General features: G+C 39.6%; 1 protein-coding gene across 1 annotated transcript in view; it reads left to right on the forward strand.

The window, feature by feature from the left end:
* Positions 1-22,707, forward strand: part of kcnab1a (potassium voltage-gated channel subfamily A regulatory beta subunit 1a) — a 245,506-nt gene that overhangs the window by 169,368 nt on the left and 53,431 nt on the right. Inside the window, exon 6 of the mRNA XM_072572651.1 lies at positions 15,499-15,543. Coding sequence (XP_072428752.1) covers positions 15,499-15,543 — 45 coding nt within the window. The remainder of the gene's footprint in view (positions 1-15,498; positions 15,544-22,707) is intronic.

Consider the following 22,707-nt stretch of genomic DNA (forward strand, 5'->3'; position numbering starts at 1 on the left):
GACAGGAAACTCCCCCATGTTTATATTTTTTCTGCTCTTGGTAACATTTATCCTTACCCTACTATATGTCCTAGATAATTACCAGTGCTGTTGAAAACTCACTTTTGGCATGGTTTATCACTTTGTCAATAGTCTCTAGAAAATCACTGGGACATTTTTAGCCTGACTGGCATCTTGTGGCATTGGAAAAGACTGTCTGGTGTGACAAAGGTCAATATTTTTTTCAGTCCAAACTACGGCACTGTGGCTCAGTGGTTAGCACTGCTGCCTCACAGCGCCAGGGACCTGGGTTCAATTCCTGCCTTGGGCAACTGCCTGTGTGGAGTTTGCACATTCTCCCCATGTCTGCGTGGGTTTCTTCCGGGTACTCCGGCTTCCTCCCACAGTTCAAAGATGTGCGGGTTAGGTGAATTGGCTGTACTAAATTGCCCATAGTGTTAGGTGCATTAGTTAGGAGAATGGGTCTGAGTGGGTTGCTCTTTGGAGGGTCGGTGTGGACTTGTTGGGCCAAAGGGCCTGTTTCCACACTGTAGAGAATCTAATCTAATCATGCATCCTGATTTGTCTGTACTCCTTTAAATTTTGTGAGCAGTGTTACAGTTCCTCATTGTTTTGTATCTAAGTATTAAAGCATAACACCTAATCCCCTAATAGTTCAGTGTTTGCTAACCAGATATGGGGAGTTTTACTTTGGGAACTTGTCTCGTTTCCTTCTGCCTCATTTTCACTATCCATTTTATCCTCTGCTATCCTTATTACCTGACATCCTTATGCTTGCTTAATTCCTTCAGTGATATTGCTTCAACATATTGATGTTACATAACTAATTCTTTTCTGGTAATCTGGGATGTCAATCAAATACTAACAAAGCATTTTGACTACTCTCTGTAAAGAGTAAAGTTGCCATTGTCTTAGCAGATCATAAGGCTGCTCTCTCACTAGAGAGAGAGAGACAACAGATGGTTTAACCTGAGGGTCACCATGCCTCAGGCAAAGGGAAAGATTGAGAAGGACAATCCACACTATTAGCATCATTCCGCATCACAAACCAGCCATCTAGCCAAATGAGCTAACCAACTATTCAGTCTGGGCCACTTTCAGTGATTAATCTTCATCATCCTCTGTTTGGAATGCTTGAGTCTTAACATGCTAGGCTGTTTGTTTCTTCGTTGTGGTGTTCCTTTTAAGCTTTTCCTGAACCACTTTGCAGAGTCTTGTAAACCAATTTCAGAAAGTAGATGCATTATCTACCAAAGAAGATTCAATCTCACTTCTAAAACTGTTCTTTCCTTAGTTTCAGAGGTCCTTTTGTTTCCTGTCCAAAAACTAATTCAAAAGGATTAAAACCAATTTGATGAATCCTAAATGGCAGACAAAAGAATGTTCAAATCATAGCAATATTCATGACAGTACTCTGTCGTCATTTGATGGTATGATGGTACACTCTTTGATTCTGTGGTTGGTATGTAACTGTGTTACACTGAGACCACTCATAACTTCCTGAAAAAGTCTAGAAATGAAATTGGAACCATGAATCTCAATCGGTAGTCTATACTGAGTGAAGCCTTGGCTTAATTTCTGTTAATCTTGGGAGAAATTTTTCTCAAGAAAATGGCCTCTGGGAACCATGTAGCCATATCCATAACAATGAGGATATACTGTCATCCTGTTTTTATTTTCGGTAAAGGTTGCACACCATCTACTGACTCCCTATTAAATGATTCCCCAAAAACTGATATGGAAATTTGAATGTTGTGATTTTCTCACAATCTGACACATACATGGCATGTTTTACAGAACTGCACCATGTCCTTGTGAATTACTAGCCAATGATAATGATGATTTATATGTGCTTGGTCTTCTGGCTCCCTGCATGCCCTGCCATAGGACCTTTATGGTCTGTCTTTAATATTTTTTGATGACATCTGAGGGGCACTGCTATGTGATGAACTGCCATTCGGTCTTTGTCCAGAGTCCTGTGAAGTGGTCTCCTTTACTCATCAGAACCATCTTTTTAATATAGAAACATTCTTGAAGTCTTTTAGCTTCAGCTTCAGTTCGAGCAGATTGTTTTACTTGACTTAACTTTGCTTTAGCTTGCTGAGCCTTAATAAGGGAAGATTTACTGAACATGTCCTTCAGATTATCCAGATTCCCAAAGAAAATTTCAGATCGTCAAATATCTGTCCACGATGCCATTTTGGCCTCTGAAGATGGGACTTGTTTAGCAATGGCTTGGATCACTACACGTGAAGGAAAAGTCTGAGAACTTTTTCTCTGACATCTTGGCCTTTTCACGGCCAATGGAGAAGCTATTATCTTTGCCAAATCATTCCTCAGGAGTAAATCAACTCTATCTATAGACAAACTATGGATAACTGTGACAGTTAGTGTTTCAAACACTAAATTACACCTCATGTGCACCTGATACAAAGGTATGACTGTACTCTCTGCCAAAACCATTTACGAACACCTTGGCATTCAGTGTTCTCTCTGTTGAAAACATTGTGCCTTTCCCTGGCAAAAGGGCTATGGTGCTCTTGTATCCCTAGATATAATAGTAGATTTACTCACTTCACTTGAGGAAAAGGAGTTATTTTCCCTTTTCATAGGAATTCCCTGTAGCTGTCAGCTACCTTGTTCACCTTACCTGCATCCACACCAGTATTCATATTTGGCCTTACAGCTAGAGTTAAAACTTAGATTGTAGTCCCTCAGTCAGGATCCTTTTATCCTCATTAACCTGGTGTACCCTAATAAATCCCATGCGTTTACCCCATAGCACTCAACAATCTGCATGAAAATGTCCTACCTTGTGACAATGTAAAAAGTTGTGTGACTTCCAGTCTCAGCAAATTCCTGTCTGAGTTGAAAAGAACATCCAGCTGTGCTCCCAGCTCTCCCTGTTTATACTTGACTTTGTGTCTTCTTTTAACCCGCCTAACTTCTAACCTTCCCAGGTTTGTGAATGTTACACAGAAAGGTTTCTGGCTTGCAGACCAGTTTATAACCCTTGCTTCCTCCCTGGCTGTTGAATCCTTCTGGTTGTCTATATGAGTTCTCACTGATGCAGGGACTGAAATTTTAAAGTCATTTAGGAACTCTATTTTTAGTGCCTATTTCCAACATCCAAAATTAAATTTCTTCAAATTCTGTAAAAATCTGCTCAGACTGTTTCTAAAAGTGCCAAAATGTCTACCTGTAAGCCTCAGACCAACTTGTCAGTAGTAAGAATAGCCATTTTTGTTCTCTTATAATCTGCAGAAGACTTATAATTGGCAAAAACTTCATGAGCTCTTCCAAACAGCTTTGCATGTCCAGGCCACTTCCATTTGATTATCTTTATCAAATTAATGATTAAATACCTCTGAGTCCTTTTTATCAGACATAGGCAGAGCCTGAACAAACATGATGTATTCTTATTTGAATGCTCACGATGGCCAGCAGTTTGTGAATGTACTGAATGGTTTTCCTCAAACTCCTGTGCATTTATAATCCCAACAAGGCCCCTCTGTTATCACATAGGTGCATACGTTTCAAAAAATAAATAAAGCCTCAACTTAAAAAATTCTCCAGCTCTTTTCTCACTTCTGTGAATGATATGAATAGTTCCTAATAAATATTATTTCTGTCTGGGCTTCAGTTGTTCTGATCCAGAACCTGTCTTTGTTAATTTTGCTGTTTCTGACCATTTGCTAGTGTGTTATATTCGATCCTGATTGTTTTAAAGCAGTTTTTCAAATGAATATCTGTTCATGTTTTCATGATTTATTTTTAAAGTTATCCCATTACTGGACTCATCAACTTTTAATGTTACATTGTTTGTTGAGTAACCAAGTATGTCTGAGTTATCTTGTTCAGTGCAGTTTCACCTTCCATTTTAGCTGTTTCTTACTTAACAAATTACATCTGCACACTAACACTAGTAATTCCCATACAAGGTATTCTTGAACTTTTGTGTAATTTTATGGAAAGGTCAAGAGGGTATGAATGTTTGTCTAAAGGTCTTTCATCATCTCCCCTTACATGATCCTGATGTCTCGGGTAATGACCTATGTATGATCAGATGCAATTACTTTGAAAGGTTCGTATCTTTCTCAGGGCGATGTTTTTATCTTTGCCAATCAGTTTATTTGTCATAGCTGTACCTTTTCAGTAGAACGTACCTTAATGCCAGACTGAGATATGCTGTTGAACTGAGATTTTCTTTTTCGAATCCCCATTTGATGGTATTATTTTCTTGTCTCTATCTCTTCATGTAAACAATTTATTCATTTTTGTCCATCCCTTTACTTACCATCCTTTCACACAAAAAACTGGAAGATGCCCAATAAAATATTCCCACATCTTTAAAACACAAATTAAATATTTCCACTGGGCTCTATGCATTACACGATAACTTGCTCAAAATAGCCTCATAAAAGCTGGCACCATCCCAAAACTGGACATTCTCAGAGTATGCCAGGGGTCTTTTAATTCTAGTTCAGTATATTAAATTTAATTTACCTGGATAATTTGAGTTGGTGCTGCAATTAACGGTTTCAAACTTGCCTGCCAGCCTACTCCTGTGCTGCAGGTGAACCTTGATCTCATTCGAACCACATTGGCACTCTATCACTGACAGTTCACAAGGTCAGATTCCCAGCCTCCGTGCCGAGGCTGCTGGCTTTGAGAGGTTGTACCTGTCAGATGTTTCATTTGCAATTTATTTCTAAAGTAAAATTATTCCACCCAATATTTCATCATATCACCATTATCTGAAATTCAAATAGCAATGTTATTCGGCCGTGACGTCCTAAGTGTTTCTCCTCAAAATAAACTTTTATATAGTGAAGAAGCAACTAGACTGCTTTTCAGTGTTTTCATTTATTTTTATTTTTAAATGAAAACTTGGTTGATTCTTGTATAGGTTTTGAAATAGCAACTCATATCAATTTATTTTATCAATTCTAATTTCAAACAATGACGCCCACACTTGATAGTTATACATAGAGTTTTTGCATCAGCACCACTACTCTTTAGAACTAGTTTAGAGGCAACTTCTGTGTTCCCTTCTTGAACATTTTGTCTCTCAAAGGACAACAAATATCCTAAATGGGTTACAGCAAGGTCTTTGGGTAAAGCCTTTAGTCCAAATCTTCACGTTGTTTTGACATTTGATGTCTGCAGATAACCTTTCAAAGGCTGAAAGCTGCTGGATCTCTCTGGAAATTATCATCCATATGTCTTTAAAAAATTCAAAGGGTCCATCATTAGCTCTTTTCAAGAGTCCAGCACGTTAATTTGTCCAGCCAAATGTGAATTGAGAAATTTATATATTGTGCATTATTAAATTTTGCACTCAGCGAAAGGAAGGATATTATTAAATTGAGAAGGTTCAGAAAAGATTTGCCAGGATGTTGCCAGGCTTGGAGGGTTTCAGTTAGAAACAGAGGTGGGAACTTTCTCCACTGGAGAGTAGGGGGTTTAAGAATGACCTTATAGAGTTTTATAAAATCATGAGGGGAATAGGTAAGAGGAATAACAAAGGTCTTTTCCCTAGGATGGGGAGGTTCAAAACTAAGGGGGCATATTTTTAAGGTGAGAGGAGAAAGGTCCCTTTTAAATCAGTGGGGAAATGTTTTCATACAGAGGGAGATTTGTATGTTGAATAATCTGTCAGAGGATGTGGTGGATGCAGGTACAGTTACAACATTTGGACAGGTTTGGACAGGTACATGAATAGGAGATGTTTAGAAGGTTATGGGTCAATTGCACGCAAGTGGGACTAGTTTATTTTGGGAAACTTGGTCAGCATGGATGAGTTGGACCAAAGGGTCTGTTTCAATGCTGAATGACTCTATGACTTTATAACTCTATTAACAGCTTTCCATTGGGACCTGGTTTGGAGACAGATCATCTATCATCTGGATATCCATTGGGATCAAGAATATTCTTTTTTTAATTCCAACATTTCAAGCTGATCTTTTTATCCTCTCTTTCTTTCTTGCAAAATAGCATCCTCACTATGCAAGTGTCAAGCAGTGTCCATCTCCAACAAAAGAGAACCTAACCATCGCTTCTTGACATTCAATGGCATGATTATCATTGAATTCCCCCACTATTAACATCCTGGCAATTATCACTGACCAGAAACTGAACTAGGCTAGCCATATGAATATTGTGGTTACAAGAATAGGTTAAAGCTAGGAATCCTGCAATAAGTAACTTGCCTCCTGAGTCTTCAAAGCATCTATAAGGCACAACTCAGTAATATGATGGAATACTCCTCACTTACCTGGATGAGTGCAGCATCAGCAACACTCAAGACATTTGGCATCATCTAGGACAAAGTGACTCACTTGATTGACACTGCAAATGTTCAGCAGCAGCAATGTTTCCCCTCTACAAGATGCACTGTTGAAATTTGCCAAAGGTCCTTAACCCATGACCATTAGTATGTAGAAGAGTGAGGGTAGCAGGTGGATTGGATCACCATGACCTGCAAGTTCCCCACCAAGCCATTCACTATCCTGACCTGGAAACATACTGCTTTTTCTTCAGTGTTGCTGGATAAAAATCCTGGGAACTCCCTCCCTGATGGCATTCCACCTATGGCACATGTTCAAGATGGCAGCTCACCACCACCTTCTCAGGGCAACTAAGGATGGGCAATAAACACTGGAGATACCCATGTCCCATGAGAGAATAAAAATAAAGCTGTCTTTCTTCTTTTTCCTTTGTAATTGTACTGTTGCTCTTGCTGTATGGCCTAAGAGGTCTAATTCTTAATCAAACTATTTAACTGTAGGTTTGTTCACTAAAGTAACATCTATTCTACTTCCAAATCCGAATCAATTGTTACATTTCAGCAAGGATTTAATTAAGCAAAGTTAACTGAAAAACCTAATGTATTGCTGTAGTACGATGATTTACGTATCTAATCAATTATTACAGTATTACAGTTATCTCATCTGACAATGACATAATCTAAGGCTAGTTACAGTGCCAACACCTTAGAATAATAATTTCACTTGCTTGAACTTCCAATGAATTAAAGTTTAAAGCAATTTCCTGTAAAGAAATACTTGCGGCATTAACTTTTCTTCTACCTATTTCAAGCTAATTCTACAAATGCGTTTTAGGAAAGTTGCTAATTTCTTTCAATACATGTCCAATGAACAACAACATATCACTTATTTTCATTGTTATTGGATCCTGACTTGTATGAATGTTAATCTCAAATTATCATTTTTTTTCAATGTGCATTCCTACTGGAATTAAATTTAGGATTCTATTCAAAAGGCACATTGCACAGCATATTATGAACATAAATGTAATGGTGCTTCTATGTAATATTTTTTAAAGTGGTGCAATGGAAGGCACAGATGCAAGTTTGGTGTTCGGACCTGTGACTGATGATTCTGTCTTGCAAGATGCCAAGCAAGAGTAAGAGGATCTTTCCTTCTGTAAATTTAATTTGAGGCCTCCATTATTCTGATGAGATTGGAAGGTCACTAAATCTCTAGGGACACATCACCTCACAGGGTCCTTATTCTTCTCCTCAGATGCTGCCTGACCGGCTGTGCTTTTCCAGCACCACATTCTCAACTCTAATGCCCAAAAACATGAATAGTAACGAGTGCCATAAATGTATCTGTGTTTGTATAGGTGTCAGATAATGAGGTCCTATTCCATTGGTTTTTTTCTCAAACATTACAGTTTGAAAGCAAGGTGAGGTATAAAAATTACAAGCAACCAGCAGGTTAGGGCCATGCAAGCAGACTGAGAGGAAGTGTTTCACAAAGTGATTACTTAGTCTGCGTTCAGTCTCCCAATCTGGAGGTGACCGTATTCTGATCAGCAAATACAGTACACTAGATTGACAGAAATGCAAATAAATTGCAGCTTCATCTGCAAGAAGTGATGGGGTCTTGGACAGTGAGGAGGTAAAAGGGCAAGTGTTGCACTTCCTACAATTGCATAGGAATGTACCATGGGAGAGGGATTCGATGTTGAAGATGATTAATAGAGAAGAGGATCCGGGTGTGATCCTTTTGGAATGATGGGATTCACAACCTCGCTACCCCACATTCAGCTGAACCACCACCCCCCCCAAACCTGGCCCTATGTTTTATTTCTTGGTTTTGCTTTCTGCTATTAAAGCTGACCATTAATACACATTGAACCTATCTCTCTTCTATACAACTATTAATCCCTTGGTCTTCTGTTTGGTTAATCCTGTGTTCTCTATTCTCCCCCACCTTTTCACATCACCTTCTATTCCACATGCCCATTTCCCAATTTTTCTACCTTGCCACCTTTCTCTTTGGTTATGAAGAAGAGCCAAACTGGCCATTAACTCTGTTTTTCTTTCCACAGATGCTGCCAGACCTGTTGAGTTTCTCCAGCACTCTGTATTTCTGATCTCCAGCATCCACCATAGTTCTCTCTTTTTTTTAGTATTAATGGCTAATTCCATTGTTCACACAGCATTGTGGTTTTTTTATATTATTCACATATGTAAGTGTTCACTGACTGTCAACAAATGTATTTATTAATTTTACGAGTACCATAATGCACCCCAAGTGAATGTCATTGGTTTTCAGATAACCACTGCCTGGACCTCAGATCATAGGTTTGAACTTCAGATGAGATCGCAAGTTCCTCCATCTCATTAGTGCAGAGATTTACCATTTGACATTAAGAAACGCTAGGTCATGGTTTTATTTGATTAACTTAAACATTTTCATTTGTTGTGGTGACTAGGCAAGTCTACTAATCAATGTTTTTCCAACATGTTAATTAACAGAATTATTAAAGTGGCTGTGACGGCATATTTAGCTCAGGTTGTCTTTTTAACCAATGACTTTAATTACAGTGAAAAGCAAAAACAAGTCACTATTTGTTGCTTTTACTACTTTTGGGATAATAAATATATTTCTTTAAGTATGGTATTAAGATAGCAGTAATTATAAGTCTGTTCTATTTAAACAGAGAGAAATACTAAACAACATAAAATGGACTAATCCACATATTTACATAAATTATCAATGTAAAGCAAATAAAGCAGGAATTTAACCCTATCCACACAATTTCTGGGAAGAAGTTAAAATGTACAGGACGTTTGCAGAAGCCCTGTCAGGAGCTGGCCATTGCTGAATCTAACTGATATTTCCTGACATCGGTTAAGCCACTTGTCCAAAGCTGGGAAGATCCTCCCTTAAATATAGAAGTTGTAATCTGATTGTGCCATTGGCTCAATCTGGTCAATACAGGTCAAACTGTAAGGGGTGCAAGACTAAAGCTCAGGGATTTGACACTTATAGAGTCCAGAAAGATCTCTGAACAGCCTTTGAGTAGAGTATCCACACAGGTAGTCTCCTGCCTCAAAAGGCTGGTCAGGGCCAACAGGAGGAGTTGAAGTGAGACAATTGATTAAAATTGATATTTAAAATCATAGAATAGACAAACCTCTTCATGAGCACTTTCTTGAAGTATGATGGGAAATGTGGATAATCCTGTAGAAATGATATCCTGTGGCTAAGAATGTAAGTTGTAAATGCAATGACTTTCACAAGAATGAATTACACTCTTCAGGTGATGAAGAAACAGAGGTGAAGGAGACATAGAGTTACAGTGATAACACCTCAGAGGGTTAATTACAATATAAAAGAGACGTATGTATACCTGATATAGCTTTGCCTATTGATAATGGTATGTGATGTAGGTGCTAAGATAATTGATGACAAGTGAACTGTATAAGTTATCATGCTGTGTTTCGTGGAGAGATTGAACAGACATCTTTAAGGCTCGGACACAGCTGTTATAGATTTTATTCAAGTATATGCTTGGATGCACATTAGGTGAAAGTCCACCAAAGTCTCTCCTCCCACATCCCCTTCCTCTCTGTTTTTTAAATCACTTTAAGGGTGTTGTTCATCCTTATGAAGACCATTGCATTTTGCAACATATTCTTACCCAAGTTTCCACAGAAATAGAAACATATCACATCAATCCTACAGTATTGGCTACATTTCCCATCATGCTTTGGGAAATTGCTCATAGCTATAATAACCTATTTTAAGTTATTATGGTCATTTACATATCAATTTTAATTAATTGTCTCACTTCACTACTAGATGAAAACTGTCAGAAAGAGTGAGAAGCAACAGATACCATTTATAGAATAATTAGTTTTACTTTGTGGAGAATTGCACTCCTGTGCTCTACAAAGCATGGCATGGCCTCCTTATCCTGAAGTTTCCACACTCCAATTCTGAGATCCAGCCTCGCCCCCATAACCCGATTGAATTCTAATACATAAACTTGCCTAAGCTGTAGCCATGGCCTTTGGCTATCTTGGGCCAAAAACCACTTTACAACTCCTATATGCTTCCAGCTAGGATCCCGATGGCAGTTAAAATCAACCCCTTGTTCGCGCCTTAATTAATTTATTATTTCTGTTGCCAATGTAGTGGAATAGGAAGTCAGTGCCATTCATGTCATCATGTGCACCTGGAGCCAGACATCAGTGCCCACTTCACCCATATATACATGCATAGTGCCCACTGGATGCTCAATGAACACTCACCCTTGCTGCCCTTATTCACCAAGTTGCTCGCTTGCTGCCCATCTCAATACTCCATTCAGGATCTATCTCACTAACCCCTTGCTGGCCCAGTCACTACCTTTCTGGCCATCCCACTCCCAATGCCTTATTTTCACCCTCCCCCTCACTAGCCTGCTCTCTCCTAGCTGGGAAATGGTAAACAGTGAGAGAGTATGATATTGAGCAGGGGTAAGGAGTGGAGGCTTGGGAGCTGGACAGCTAGGACGTTTGTGAATGAGGTTTCCAAGTATTGAGAATGGTGTAGTGAGTAAAATGTGATCCCAAAGCTTGAATTGAATTCATTTGAAACATTTGAAGAAGTGCATATTATTGTTCGTACCCTTGTTAAAACAACCTTAAATTTATCAATGTTACAGATTATCCTATTCTTTATTTGGGATGCTACCTGCAATGTTGACCAGTGACATTACAATCACTCTTTCTTATATTCACTCGTGGGATGTGGGTGTCACTGACTTGGCCAACATTTATTGCCCATTCCTAATTGCCCTTGAGAAAGTGATAGTGAGCTTCCTCCCTGAATCACTGCAGACTGCGTGCTGTGGACACATCCACAATTCCGGTGAGGAAGGAATTGCAGAATTTTGAGGCAGTGACAGTGAAGGATGGGCAGTATTTTCCAAATCGGGATGTTGAACATCTTGGAGGGGCACGTGCAGGTGGTGGTGTTCCCATCCATCTGCTGCCCTTGTCCTTCTAGATGGTAGTGGTTGTGCGTCTATACAAATAAGTATGTTCTCAACAGTTTCAGTAATATTAAACTCCACCTGATTCATTGGTCTGAATCTTCCAGTCTAGATCAGAATCCCTATTTCAGGTCAGCCCACACACCTTCTTAAGACTTTACCCTGTGGACATCTGATGTTATTGATACAGGGTCCATTATACATCCTTCATGGATACAGACCAGCAGGCTATGCAGGCTGCATTGGAATGAATTGCCATAGGAACTATGCCCATTTTTGCGGCAAAAAACTGGCGTGTTCCAGTGAATGCTTAAATTTCCAAAGCCACTTTGAAAGCTTCTGAGAGAAGCTAAATGTGTGAGGTAAGCAGGGAAAGGGGTAAGGTGGCAGGTGTTTGAGGGGTTTGAGCTGGCTGAAGGAGAAAGGTGCCAGCTAGCTGAGCGAGTAGGGCACCAAATGAATAAGTGGTCGTGTGCCATGTAACTAAGGAAGTTGGTGACCAGCTGGACATAGGGGCTCTTTGCCAGGTTGGTGAGGAGGTAGACTGGAGGGTCGATATGGGATAGAGTGCCAGCAGGTGAAGGAGTAAAAAGTCAAAGGGTAAGTGCTATATGAGATAGCAGGGCAGAAGAGCAACAGTTGAGTGGCAGGGTTGGGTAGCAGGAAAACGCATAAGGGAGAGTGTGATTTAGGAATCTGAAGAAGGGATTGGATCAGATGAGTAAGGGATGTTGGTGTCCAGGAGGAGTAGTCTGTCAGAGAGCTGGAGATTCTGTTTTCTGGCAGTGAACTTGGGTGGCCAGGTGTATTGGAGCCAGTGTCTGTGGGATGGGAGGAATTTGTGTCAGGGATGTATTCCAGAGCTGGGCTGACATCTATCTGGGTGGGCAGGAGGTAATAACAGGTGTCCAATGTCTGGGAGGTACCAGTCTCCATCGGCTGAAGTGCAGTGCTTGTGGTTGGGTAGAGGGCCAGTCATGTAGGTATGGAGGGATGGGGCAAGTCATGTTCATGGGATTCAATTTAAATGATTGATGGACACATTTGGAAGTCAGGAACTTCAGGTTATCCCAGTTATCCCAGGATTTAAGCAGATTTTAATCCCTGTAATTGTTCCTATTTAACCTTTAAGGTAGGTAAAACGAAGACCCACAAAGTCTCTGACTATGAGTCAGAGTTGGGGTCATTTTCTGAAGCCAGATAATTGCCCATTAGAAATGAACACTTTTGGGCCATTGGGACTTCTGAAACATCTCAGTGCGCATCCTCCAAGGTACCTCCGATCTCTGACTGTCTGTAGACTGCAATGTCTGGGCCAATATTTTATAGTTTGCATTTTGCTAGCTTTTTGATAAAGCTTCTGTAATGGAGGTTCATTCATAGTTCATGAGGATAGTTATGTAAGTGTTTGTAAAAATGTGTTTTTAAGCAGATGGCCTGAGTAGGTGGCACAGCACTCAATATTTTAGTGCACCACACCATGGAGAACTTGGATTCGAGCTGATAACCTTCTACATGCCAATATCTTCTATCTTGTCAGTGCCCCGAGGGGAAGGCACACAGCAGACACTGAGTGGGTGTAAGACACTCAGTTTTCAGAAGGAACAGATAAAATTCAAAAATGTAAACTTCTGAAAGAAAGGTTGAAGGGGAAAAACATTTGTGACAAATGAGCAGGATAGATAGAGCATTTGTTTCCATCAATACAAAACATAGTTTTGGTCTGAGTGCAGTGAAAAATGGAATTCTGCAGCATTTTTCTTGGGTTCACTGAAGTTGACACCCCAGTCAGTACAATTGAGGCAGTGCACTCATTTCATTCATCTGAACCTGAAGTTGCAAATACATTGCAAATAATACATCATGATTTAAATACCATATGTACTCATGTATAGGTCGAATTTTGAAGATTTCTTTTCAACTCAAATTAAGGGGTCTACTAAGGGGATGGAATTCCTGCTTAGTATGAGTCAAAAAGTGGACAGTCAAGGGTCAGATCTCCATATGAAATAATAAACAACAAAAGGAAAAATAATTATGGCCGTTATTGAATATTTATCCTCAAAGTAACTGTCTCCATCCTGCCTGCTATAGTAGAATCGCACAGTAGCCCCCTGTATCCGCAGGGGATTAGTTCCAAGACCTACTACGGAAGCATGTCTAAAGCTGTTCTGAGTATAAATTGTATTATTTATACCATGTTGAATTTTTAGAACTAGCTTGAAATGTAAGGTAATCCTCGGAACTGCCTTGATAGTTGTAGCAGATATTATTCTGCAGAAAAACTTACAATTGAATCAGTCATATGATGGTATGCTGTTCTCAAATCTCTTGTACTTTTTGTATTGTTTGAGTTTTTTGGATATTAGCAAAGTTAAACAAAATAAAAAAAGCCCCAGCTTGTACGAAGTGCTAAAACAATTATAATACTTGCATACTATATAGGTCAATATCTACGTGATGAAGAAAACAGTTTGTACTCCAGTCCTGATTGTCATTTTCGTTTCATCTTCGAGTAGTAAGTAAGTTTTTAAGTACTGGCGACAGAAAGACAATCACGAACAAGTCAATATCCATATGGTCATTTAAATGGGAAATTTACCCTCCAGGTAGCCCCCACCGTCCCTGGTTTTGGAACATTCCCTGTAATATGTTTGGGTCGCAGTAACTGAAACCGTGGAAACCAATTCCACGGATTACAGTATTTCAGAAAACCTGGAGTGGAGCATGATGGCTGTCAGACTGGAAGACCTGGAACGGAGCGATACGGCCAGCAGACTGGAATGCCAGTGCGGAACGCAACAGGCAGGCACACTGAGTCATACATGTTGATCTGTAACAATGAAGAACTAGGGTCGACTTATACATGAGATATAAGGAAAACACAATATTGTTTGGCTAAAAATAAGGGGTCGACGTATACATGAGATCAACCTATGCATGAGTATATACGGTATTCACGCAGCTGTGCCTTGGTATTTACATGGGCTGATGTGTCTTCTTATCATGATTTACAATCATTAGTTCTCATTTTATATATGAGAAGTAACAACTGGAGGTTGAAATTTGGCTCCATTTAATGTGTAGGCTGCTTTGGCTGCCCTTTTCAGAAGAGAGTACAGTCATTGAGATTTCAAATAATCGTTTCAGTTCAGTAATCAGATTACAATGGCTAGATTGTGAGAAATGACTAAGAAGCGACAGAATTGTCTGGATCGTGTGTCATTCAGCTGAAAAAGTCCTTCATGTGGAGCAAAGAGAAAAAAACTTTGTAGTCATGGTGACCAGTCTTCCCCTTCACCCCATACTATTGGCTGCTCAATTACAACTTTGAGAACTTACTTGCAACAAAGCAGACAGTCCAATATTGAATTTTTTCAAGGAGCAGGTTTCCATGGCAACATGTTTGGCAAGGACTGTGTACAGATATACAAGTTAACATCGAGACTGAGAGTAAATAATGATGCAAACACAGGGGCTGGGCAAAAGGACAGCTAGGTAGAAGACATTTTTGCTTACCATGAGGTACAGTACCTTCTGAACTGATGGCTACTGCCCAGCAGGACAAGGGCAGCAGATACATGGGAACACTATCACCTCCAAGCTCCCTTCCAAGCTATTCGCCATCTGACGTGGAAATATATCACTGTTCCTTCACTGTCACTGGGTCAAAACCTTGGAATTCCCTCCCTAATGGTATTGTGGGTCAATCCACAGCACATGGACTGCAGCAGTTAAAGAAGGCAACTCATCAACTTCTCAAGGGCAACTAGGTACAGGCAATAAATGCTGGCCAAGATGGGGAAAGAGGATGTGAGGAACAGGAGGGAGATATGGAGGAAGAAGAGAGAGAGGAAGGGGAGAGGGAAACAGGAGGAGTGGAGGAAGGGAAGGAGAAGAGAATCAAGGAAGGATGGGCATTGACGAAAGGGAGAAGAGGAGGAAAGAGAGGAGAGGAAAGGGGAGGAGTGTTGTCACGCTTGGCAGTGGTGGACTCCCTGTATCAAGCTGTGTAAGTCAAATTTCAAAATATCACTCATAGCCTGTAAATGAGTTTGATCAATACCCATTGTTCCTGATAAGGTATCGATGGCAGATCCAAATTGATAGCAATCCATGTAAGTGGAGAAAAAAGCAACCTAAATTTTGGGATCCTTTTGTTATGCACATTAATGAAATATTCTTATGTTTCTCTTTCAGACGATCAAGCTTGGTGATAACAACGAAGCTATACTGGGGAGGAAAGTAAGTTCCCATTAAAATTGTATTGAAGTAGATCTATGAGTAATAGGTAATGAAACAAAGAGAAAGCAATTTTGATTTAATTAATTTTGTTCTACCTAACTGATTTTATTAGAGTGAGCAGCAACTGTCAACTATTTAACTAATTGACTCCCTTCAGCAAATCAATTTAGTGAATGACTGAGTCATGTTAAAAAGAAGTTTCCTCATTCAATCACAATCTATATTGACATTTCTGCAATCTGTAGATGTCAGATCTCCATGTAATTACACAAGGATTTTTTTTCTCACTTTCTTTAATAACCTTTTATAAATAAAGTCAGCAATTTCAAACACTCAAATGATATCTATGCCTTATCATTGTAGCTCCCCCTCATCCTTCTAAAGATTCAAATGCTTATTTTACTGCTTCTATAACATGCTCCCTGTCAAATACAGGATTGAGAGCTGGGCAGTTGTACTGGCATCCTTTAATAACTAAAGTTAACCTTGATGGTTAAACTACTCTTCCTGCTTTTCATTCATCTTTCTTTTAAGCAAAGGAGTGTGGATGCAACCCTGAATCTGTGTGAAGAGTGTGTTACTGGAAAAGCTTAACAGGTCAGGCAGCAACCGAGGAGCAGAATGATCAACGTTTCACGCATAAGCCCTTCATCAGGAATGAGACTTGTGGCTCTGGGCTGAGAGATAAATGGAGCGGTGGGTGTTGGGGGAATGCAGCTCGGAAAGTGATAGGTGGATGAAGGTGAGGGATAAGGTGATACATCAGAGGGGGGAGTGATGGGCAGATCTGGAGGGCAGTGCCATTGGAGGCTTGGGACTGTAATAATGCGGGGGGGAGGGGGAATGAGGAAGCTGTTGAAATCCACATTTATCCCATGTTGTTGCAAGGTCCCAAGGCGGAATATGAGGCATTCTTCCTCCAGGCATCAGTGACAACAATTTGGTAGTGGAGGAGGCCCAGGATCTACAGGTCCTTGATGGAGTGGGAGGGGGAGTTGAAGTGTTCAGCCATGGGGCAGTGGGGTTGGTGGGTGCGGGTGTCCCAGAGATGTTTGTTGATGATTATGCATGTTACTTTGTCATCAGGTATCTCCTGCGCTGACATCTTTTTGGAGGGATTATGCATGGAGCATTCTATTCCTACACTGTGTTACAGATGAGTGGAAGGGATCCCTCTTGTGTCCACATTTATATAGCCAATTCCATGGCAAAAATCACCACTGGATGTACATCAGATTAATGCTCCATAATTATTGATCTCTTCAAAACAGCTAAGCAGTTCATTCCTCACTCCTTTGGAGGAGGGGGTTGCTTATCTTCCAATCCCAGCTTCTTCTGATCATTAATGCTGTTCCAACCATATAATTTCCTAATTCATTTGGGGCACTAACTGCTCCAATCTGGGGGAAATCTGACGCATGGATAATGGAGTTGCCTGTCAAGCTCACACCTTGCCCTTGCCTCAGACACCCCTGATGCTCTCTCCAATCTGTTACAGGAAATTTAGAAATTTTCCATGCTAAATCCCTCAAACAGTAGTCCTTGACCGGTTGTCTTCAGGAGCAGAAATTGCTTGCATCTGATTGGTTAGTGGCTTCTGGTGAGTCAAGGTGCCAGTGTAATGGCCTACAATAGGCCAAGAGACTTCACCCCCCCCGCCCCCCCCTCCAAATTCCTTAAAGAAAAGGGATCTTCATGTCTTAAGTGTCAGTTAAATTTAAATCTTGGGCTGAGGTTTGGGGTGCAGTAAATAGAACAATGACTGCCTCATTAAAACACTTTTCCATTTCCGTGCACAAAGTTAATACATTAGCTATGACCTCACCCATGTGCAGAGGAAGTGTTTAGAATGATGTTTTTTTTTAAATGCAGAAATGTGTGTCAGTTATTTTGAAAAATATTTTGTTGCTAACTTATGCCTGTTGTCCTGTGCCAGCTTAAGTAATGTGATATCTAGAAAATTGCTTAGTATTGTGGTTTTATGTTGAATTGAGGACATAGGTTTTTTTTTCTCTTTCTGCTTTTAATTTCTATAGCAACACAGCTACAGAAGGTTTTCATAATACATGGCTACATCACCTACTAAATTAGAAAGAATTTCAAAGGAATAAACCAAAATATAATCCTCAAGAAGAGTCCTCAACAATAAAATTATTTTATTCCCTCATGCTGCATACCTTCAAGAGGCTCCCAACCTCACACTCCATCTCAACTCTCAGTCTTTCAGTCATCAGTCGTAGTGCCCCTTTGTGCAGGTAGCACCTAGCCATATCCATAGCCCACACTTCCAAGCCTGAAATCCCCCATTGTCTCTGATTTGACAGAGCTCTTAGACAAAGCACTCTAACTACCCACTTCAAGAAGATACATCCTACAAATGGTCCATGCACCCTCCTTCCCTGTTACTGGGCTTTGGCCAGATTCTCTGCGGTGTGCAGGGCTCACAAGCAGTTAAGCTGAAGAGGATCCAGTGCTGCAATGGCCTAGGGATGACATGATAAAGATGAAAATAAAGTGTATGTGGAGGTTTCATGGGCTCTTTGACCTTGGTCACAAACCACCTCCCCGCCGTCAACTCTACTCCCCCAAGAAAACCACAAAATCTCATGGTAGCTTAATTTACTGGATGAATGAAATTGAAAAAAAGATTGATCAGTTTGAAATTGCTGAAGGGGCAAAAAAATCAGCTTGAAATTCCAAAAAGGTGTAATGATGGGAAGAAATTGAAAGAGAAGGATTGCTTCATCATTTAAAACTCATTTACAAAGATTTAGTTTAATTCTAAGAATGGAAGTCTGATTATATTGTATTATATTAATATATTTATCATGCTTTAAAATGCTGATGGTAGATATCAGTGTAGAAAGTAGAAGAGACTCTGAAACAAAAGATGGCGATAAGCAGATTGCTGCTTAAGTGAGGGAGGGAGTTAAAAAAAGCTATATTCTTAAAGCTTGTTGTTCAATGTTGCCATTCAGGTAGAATATCTTTCAAGCAACCAGAATCTTGAGGAGAATCAGATCCCCAAAATAATCCCAGCTCACAAACATTTTCTGAGTCTAACAGAAGAGGAAAAACCCTATTCCACCCCCACCCCATTTTGGTATGAATTCTGCAACAGGCTTGCCTAGATTGTTTATCACCAGTGTGAACACAGGATCCGTGTTAGTCAAACATGGCTCCTTAGTTAACCCCTATTTCTTTCCCCCTTTCTTACTGAATGACCTCTGCAGTTCTAGTTTTTAAGTGGTAAGCAAAAGTGGTGTTCTAAATTAGTTCTGTTGTTTGAAACATTTTAGTGGTCAATTTTATGAATTAGTTATTTTCTTAAATTACCAAAATGTATTTTGTTGTTTTTGCTTTATTTTGCTTAGCAATATTTTTTTATCCTGTTTTCATACCTTACTTTATTTGGAATGTATGTTTAATATTGCAAACCAAACGTGATCTCAGGTTGCTGCTCGGTTTCTTGTTGAATGGATGGAGGGAAGGCTAAAAGGGTTATTTTTACTCAATAGAAACAGAAAGTGTTGGAAATGCTGAGCATGTCTATTGGCATCTGCACAGAGATAAAGGTCACTGGCCCTTCATCACAAGTAATGAAGATTGTGTATTTGAGGCATTGACTCTTTTGTGTTTCACTACTGCCTGGCCTATGGAGTATTTCCTGGATTTTCTGTGTATATTTCAGATTTCCGCGATGTGCAGAACTTTGCTGTCCTATTATATGCTCCATGCTGGGCACTAATAAGTTTTAATTGAAATGAGAAATATTTTATCCCTCAATGAAAAGTGTAATCTACTTGATGAATTAGTTGGGGATAATTTATTGGAATATTTTGTCATTTTTACACCAGTAAAACCAGCAGTTATACGCCAATGTGAATTCAGCATGTTTTTATTTGTACGTGGGACGAGTGTTTGCACTGCTTATGAGGTTCAAGTTGGCTGGGTATTGTTGTCTGGACATTACAAAGGGCCAATTTTAAAGAAGCAGAGCTGGTTGCAGAATGAACAACTGTGTTATGTGCAATTGTCTGACAAAACTGTGTTGGCAAAGTATAACATACTGAAACCAGAGCTTTCGATGGACTTTATAAATTGAGGCTTGAAGTACCAAAGCGATTACTGAACCTATGTAAATCAGTGATTATGATTTTCAATCCTGGGCTCTAGGAGAATGAGAAAGCTTTGTAGAGGGTTCAGAAGACCGACGTTATACTTGCTATAAGGATGAAGGATTACAGGGAAGCTGAGGTTGTTCTATTTAGAGGCAAGAAATCTGCAGGGATTTGAAGGAGTTGTAAAACATTATGAAGGGTTTAGATAGCATTGGAAACAATTTCTATTTATATTAATCAGAAGTCCCAGGTTTAACTTCATTTAAATTGATTGGCAGAAGAGCCAGAGGCAACATGAGGGAAGATTTTTTTATGCCAAATGTATTTGGATTCTGGAATGCACTTTCTCCATGGTATAGTGTTGAATACATATTCAAATTAATGTTCAAAAGAAATGGATAAATACCTCAAAACTCAAAAATGTAAATATCAAGTGGAGGGGGCAGTGGTGGGACCAGCTGATTTCCTCTTCAAAAGAACTATTGCAGACTGAAGGATTGAACAACCTCCTGTACTGCACTATTTTATTCGGATAGGACTGAAAGGGTATTGCAAAAATATTCAACAAAAGTTGAGGAGGGTTAAACTTGTACACTTAATGGTAAGGTGCTGTGCAGTATTGCTCAAGAAAGAGAGCTTGGAGTGCAGTTCCTTGAAAGCAGGGTCACAAGTAGACAGGGTGATGAAGGAGGGATTTGGTATGCTTGCCTTTATTGGTCAATGCATTGAGTATAGGAATCGGGAGGTCATGTTGCGGCTATACAGCGCATTAGTTAGGTCACTTTTGGAATACTGTATGTTTATGGAAGGATGTTGTGGAATTTGAAAGGATTCAGAAAAGATTTACAAGGATGTTGATAGGGTTGGAGGGTTTGAGCTATTGGGAGAGGTTGAATAGGCTGGGGTTGTTTTCCTGGAGCTTTGGAGGCTGAAGGGTGGCCTTATAGAAGTTTATAAAACAATGAGGGGTATGCATAGGGTAAATACACAAGATCTTTTCTCTCAGGGTAGCGGAGTCTAAAACCGAAGGGTATAGGTTTAAGTGAGTCGAAAAGAATTAAATGGGATGTAGGGGGCAACCTTTTCACGTCAAGGGTGGTGCTTGTTTGGAATGAACTGCCAGAGAACATGGTGGAGGCTACAATTACAACATTTAAAAGGCATCTGGATGGGTATATGAATAGGCAGGATTTAGAGGGAGATGGGCCAAATGCTAGGTTCATTTAGGATATGTGGTTGGCATGGACGAGTTGGACTGATGGGTCTGTTTCTGTGCTGTACATCTCTATCACTCTAAAAAGTGGGTGAGGTTGCCAGGGCATGGACAGATAGGATAAGCGGTCCAGAAACAGGAGAAGGATTGGGGCTCATGAGTTGTCTTCCTGCCTCTGATTAAAAGTATTCATTAGATTCCAGATGTAAGAAGCTGAAAGCACCTTTGCAAAGAAGGAGTTTTCCTGGTGGAATGAGCAAGTCAGGAAAGAGTGCCATTAAGACCATAAAGATTATTCATGTGGGTAATTGGATGAAAGGATGATTTAATGGTAAAAGATGAATTAATTTATAATTCTGTTGGGACCAGCCCAAGAATGCCATGTTGCTATAGAGGTAGACATCTCAGGGTGATGTTTTTAAAAATGTTAGGGTTTATTTGTGTGTTTTCTCACAGAATGTCAGTTGGAGACTGGAAGCATTTCTGAGACAAACAGAGGGAGAAGTCTGCCAGTTCTGTAGGCTACTATGCAAGAAGGTAGTGAAAAGACCGTGTTTGAGTTTGGGGTGACCTGCTTAAAGAGACTGAGAAGACTGTCAAGCTGTGAATGTTAATGGAACGATACTAATTAATCCCATACCTCTGAAATAGCAGGAATATTGAGAAAAATCCTTAGAGCTTCCCACAGACAAAATGAAAGAAACTTGCAGAAACTGAAAAGTATGGAGAAAATTTAGTGAAATTAAAACAGAACAGAAAGTGTCTTTAAAGGTTTTTTGGACTTAAATAATTCCTGTTTACCAAATGGTAGCTCAGTGGTTAGCACTGCTGCCTCACAGCACCAGGGTCTCAGGTTTGAATCCAGCCTCAGGCGATTGTCTGTGTGGCGTTTGCATTCTCCCCGTGTCTGTGTGGGTTTCCTCCGGGTGCTCTGGTTTCCTCCCACATTCCAAAGATGTGCGGGTCAGGTGAATTGGCCATGCTAAATTGTCCATAATTGTTAGGTGCATTAGTCAGAGGGGGGGTGGGTGACTCTTTGGAGGGTCAGTGTGGACTTGTTGGGCCGAAGGGCCTGTTTCCACACTGTAGGGAATCTAATCTAAATCTAAATCTAATCTAAATATAGCGTTAAATTAGAAGTACTTGGTATATTTAAACCTTGCACAGTAAAATATTTTATTTGCAACATGAAACCTTGTGGCATAATTTCTTCCAGTTAATAACTGGGAATTTTAATATATTATTTTAAAAAAATGGTTTCCATTGAAATAGTAATAGTGTTACCGCTAATTCCCTAACTAGTAATGGAGAGTCTAGAGATACTATGAATTCACAGCAATTGGCGAAGGAGAGTTCATTTACTGCCAAGGATAGAAATTTACATGGAGATCGTGCCTTTATGGAGTGAAAACAGTGTCTCTTTGAAGATAAGAGATTGACAGCTGTGGTATTTTGGAAGTAATGATCTGCTTGATCTATTAGCTATGAATTAACTCAAATCAACATTCTTGTAACATTTTTCAAATTAAAAATCTCAATTATATAACCTTATAAGCATTTACAATTAGTGATATTAAGTCTTTTTAATAAAATTCAAATGGTGCCAGAGGAGACGTATCCCCAAAGGTTCAACATGAATATAAACGCAGTGGGAATTACATTTCAAAGATTGTGTGAAATTTAAATTTCCTCCACAAACATTTCTTCAGAGAAAAAGGAAAAGCTTCCAATTACAATAAAAAGATTGTAGCACTATGTCAACAGTGAAGAAAGACATAAGACATAAAGGCATAAATACATTAACGTTGACATATGATACCTCCTTTAAAA

This window comes from Chiloscyllium punctatum, chromosome 6 (genome assembly GCF_047496795.1).
Source record: "Chiloscyllium punctatum isolate Juve2018m chromosome 6, sChiPun1.3, whole genome shotgun sequence".
NCBI lineage: Eukaryota > Metazoa > Chordata > Chondrichthyes > Orectolobiformes > Hemiscylliidae > Chiloscyllium > Chiloscyllium punctatum.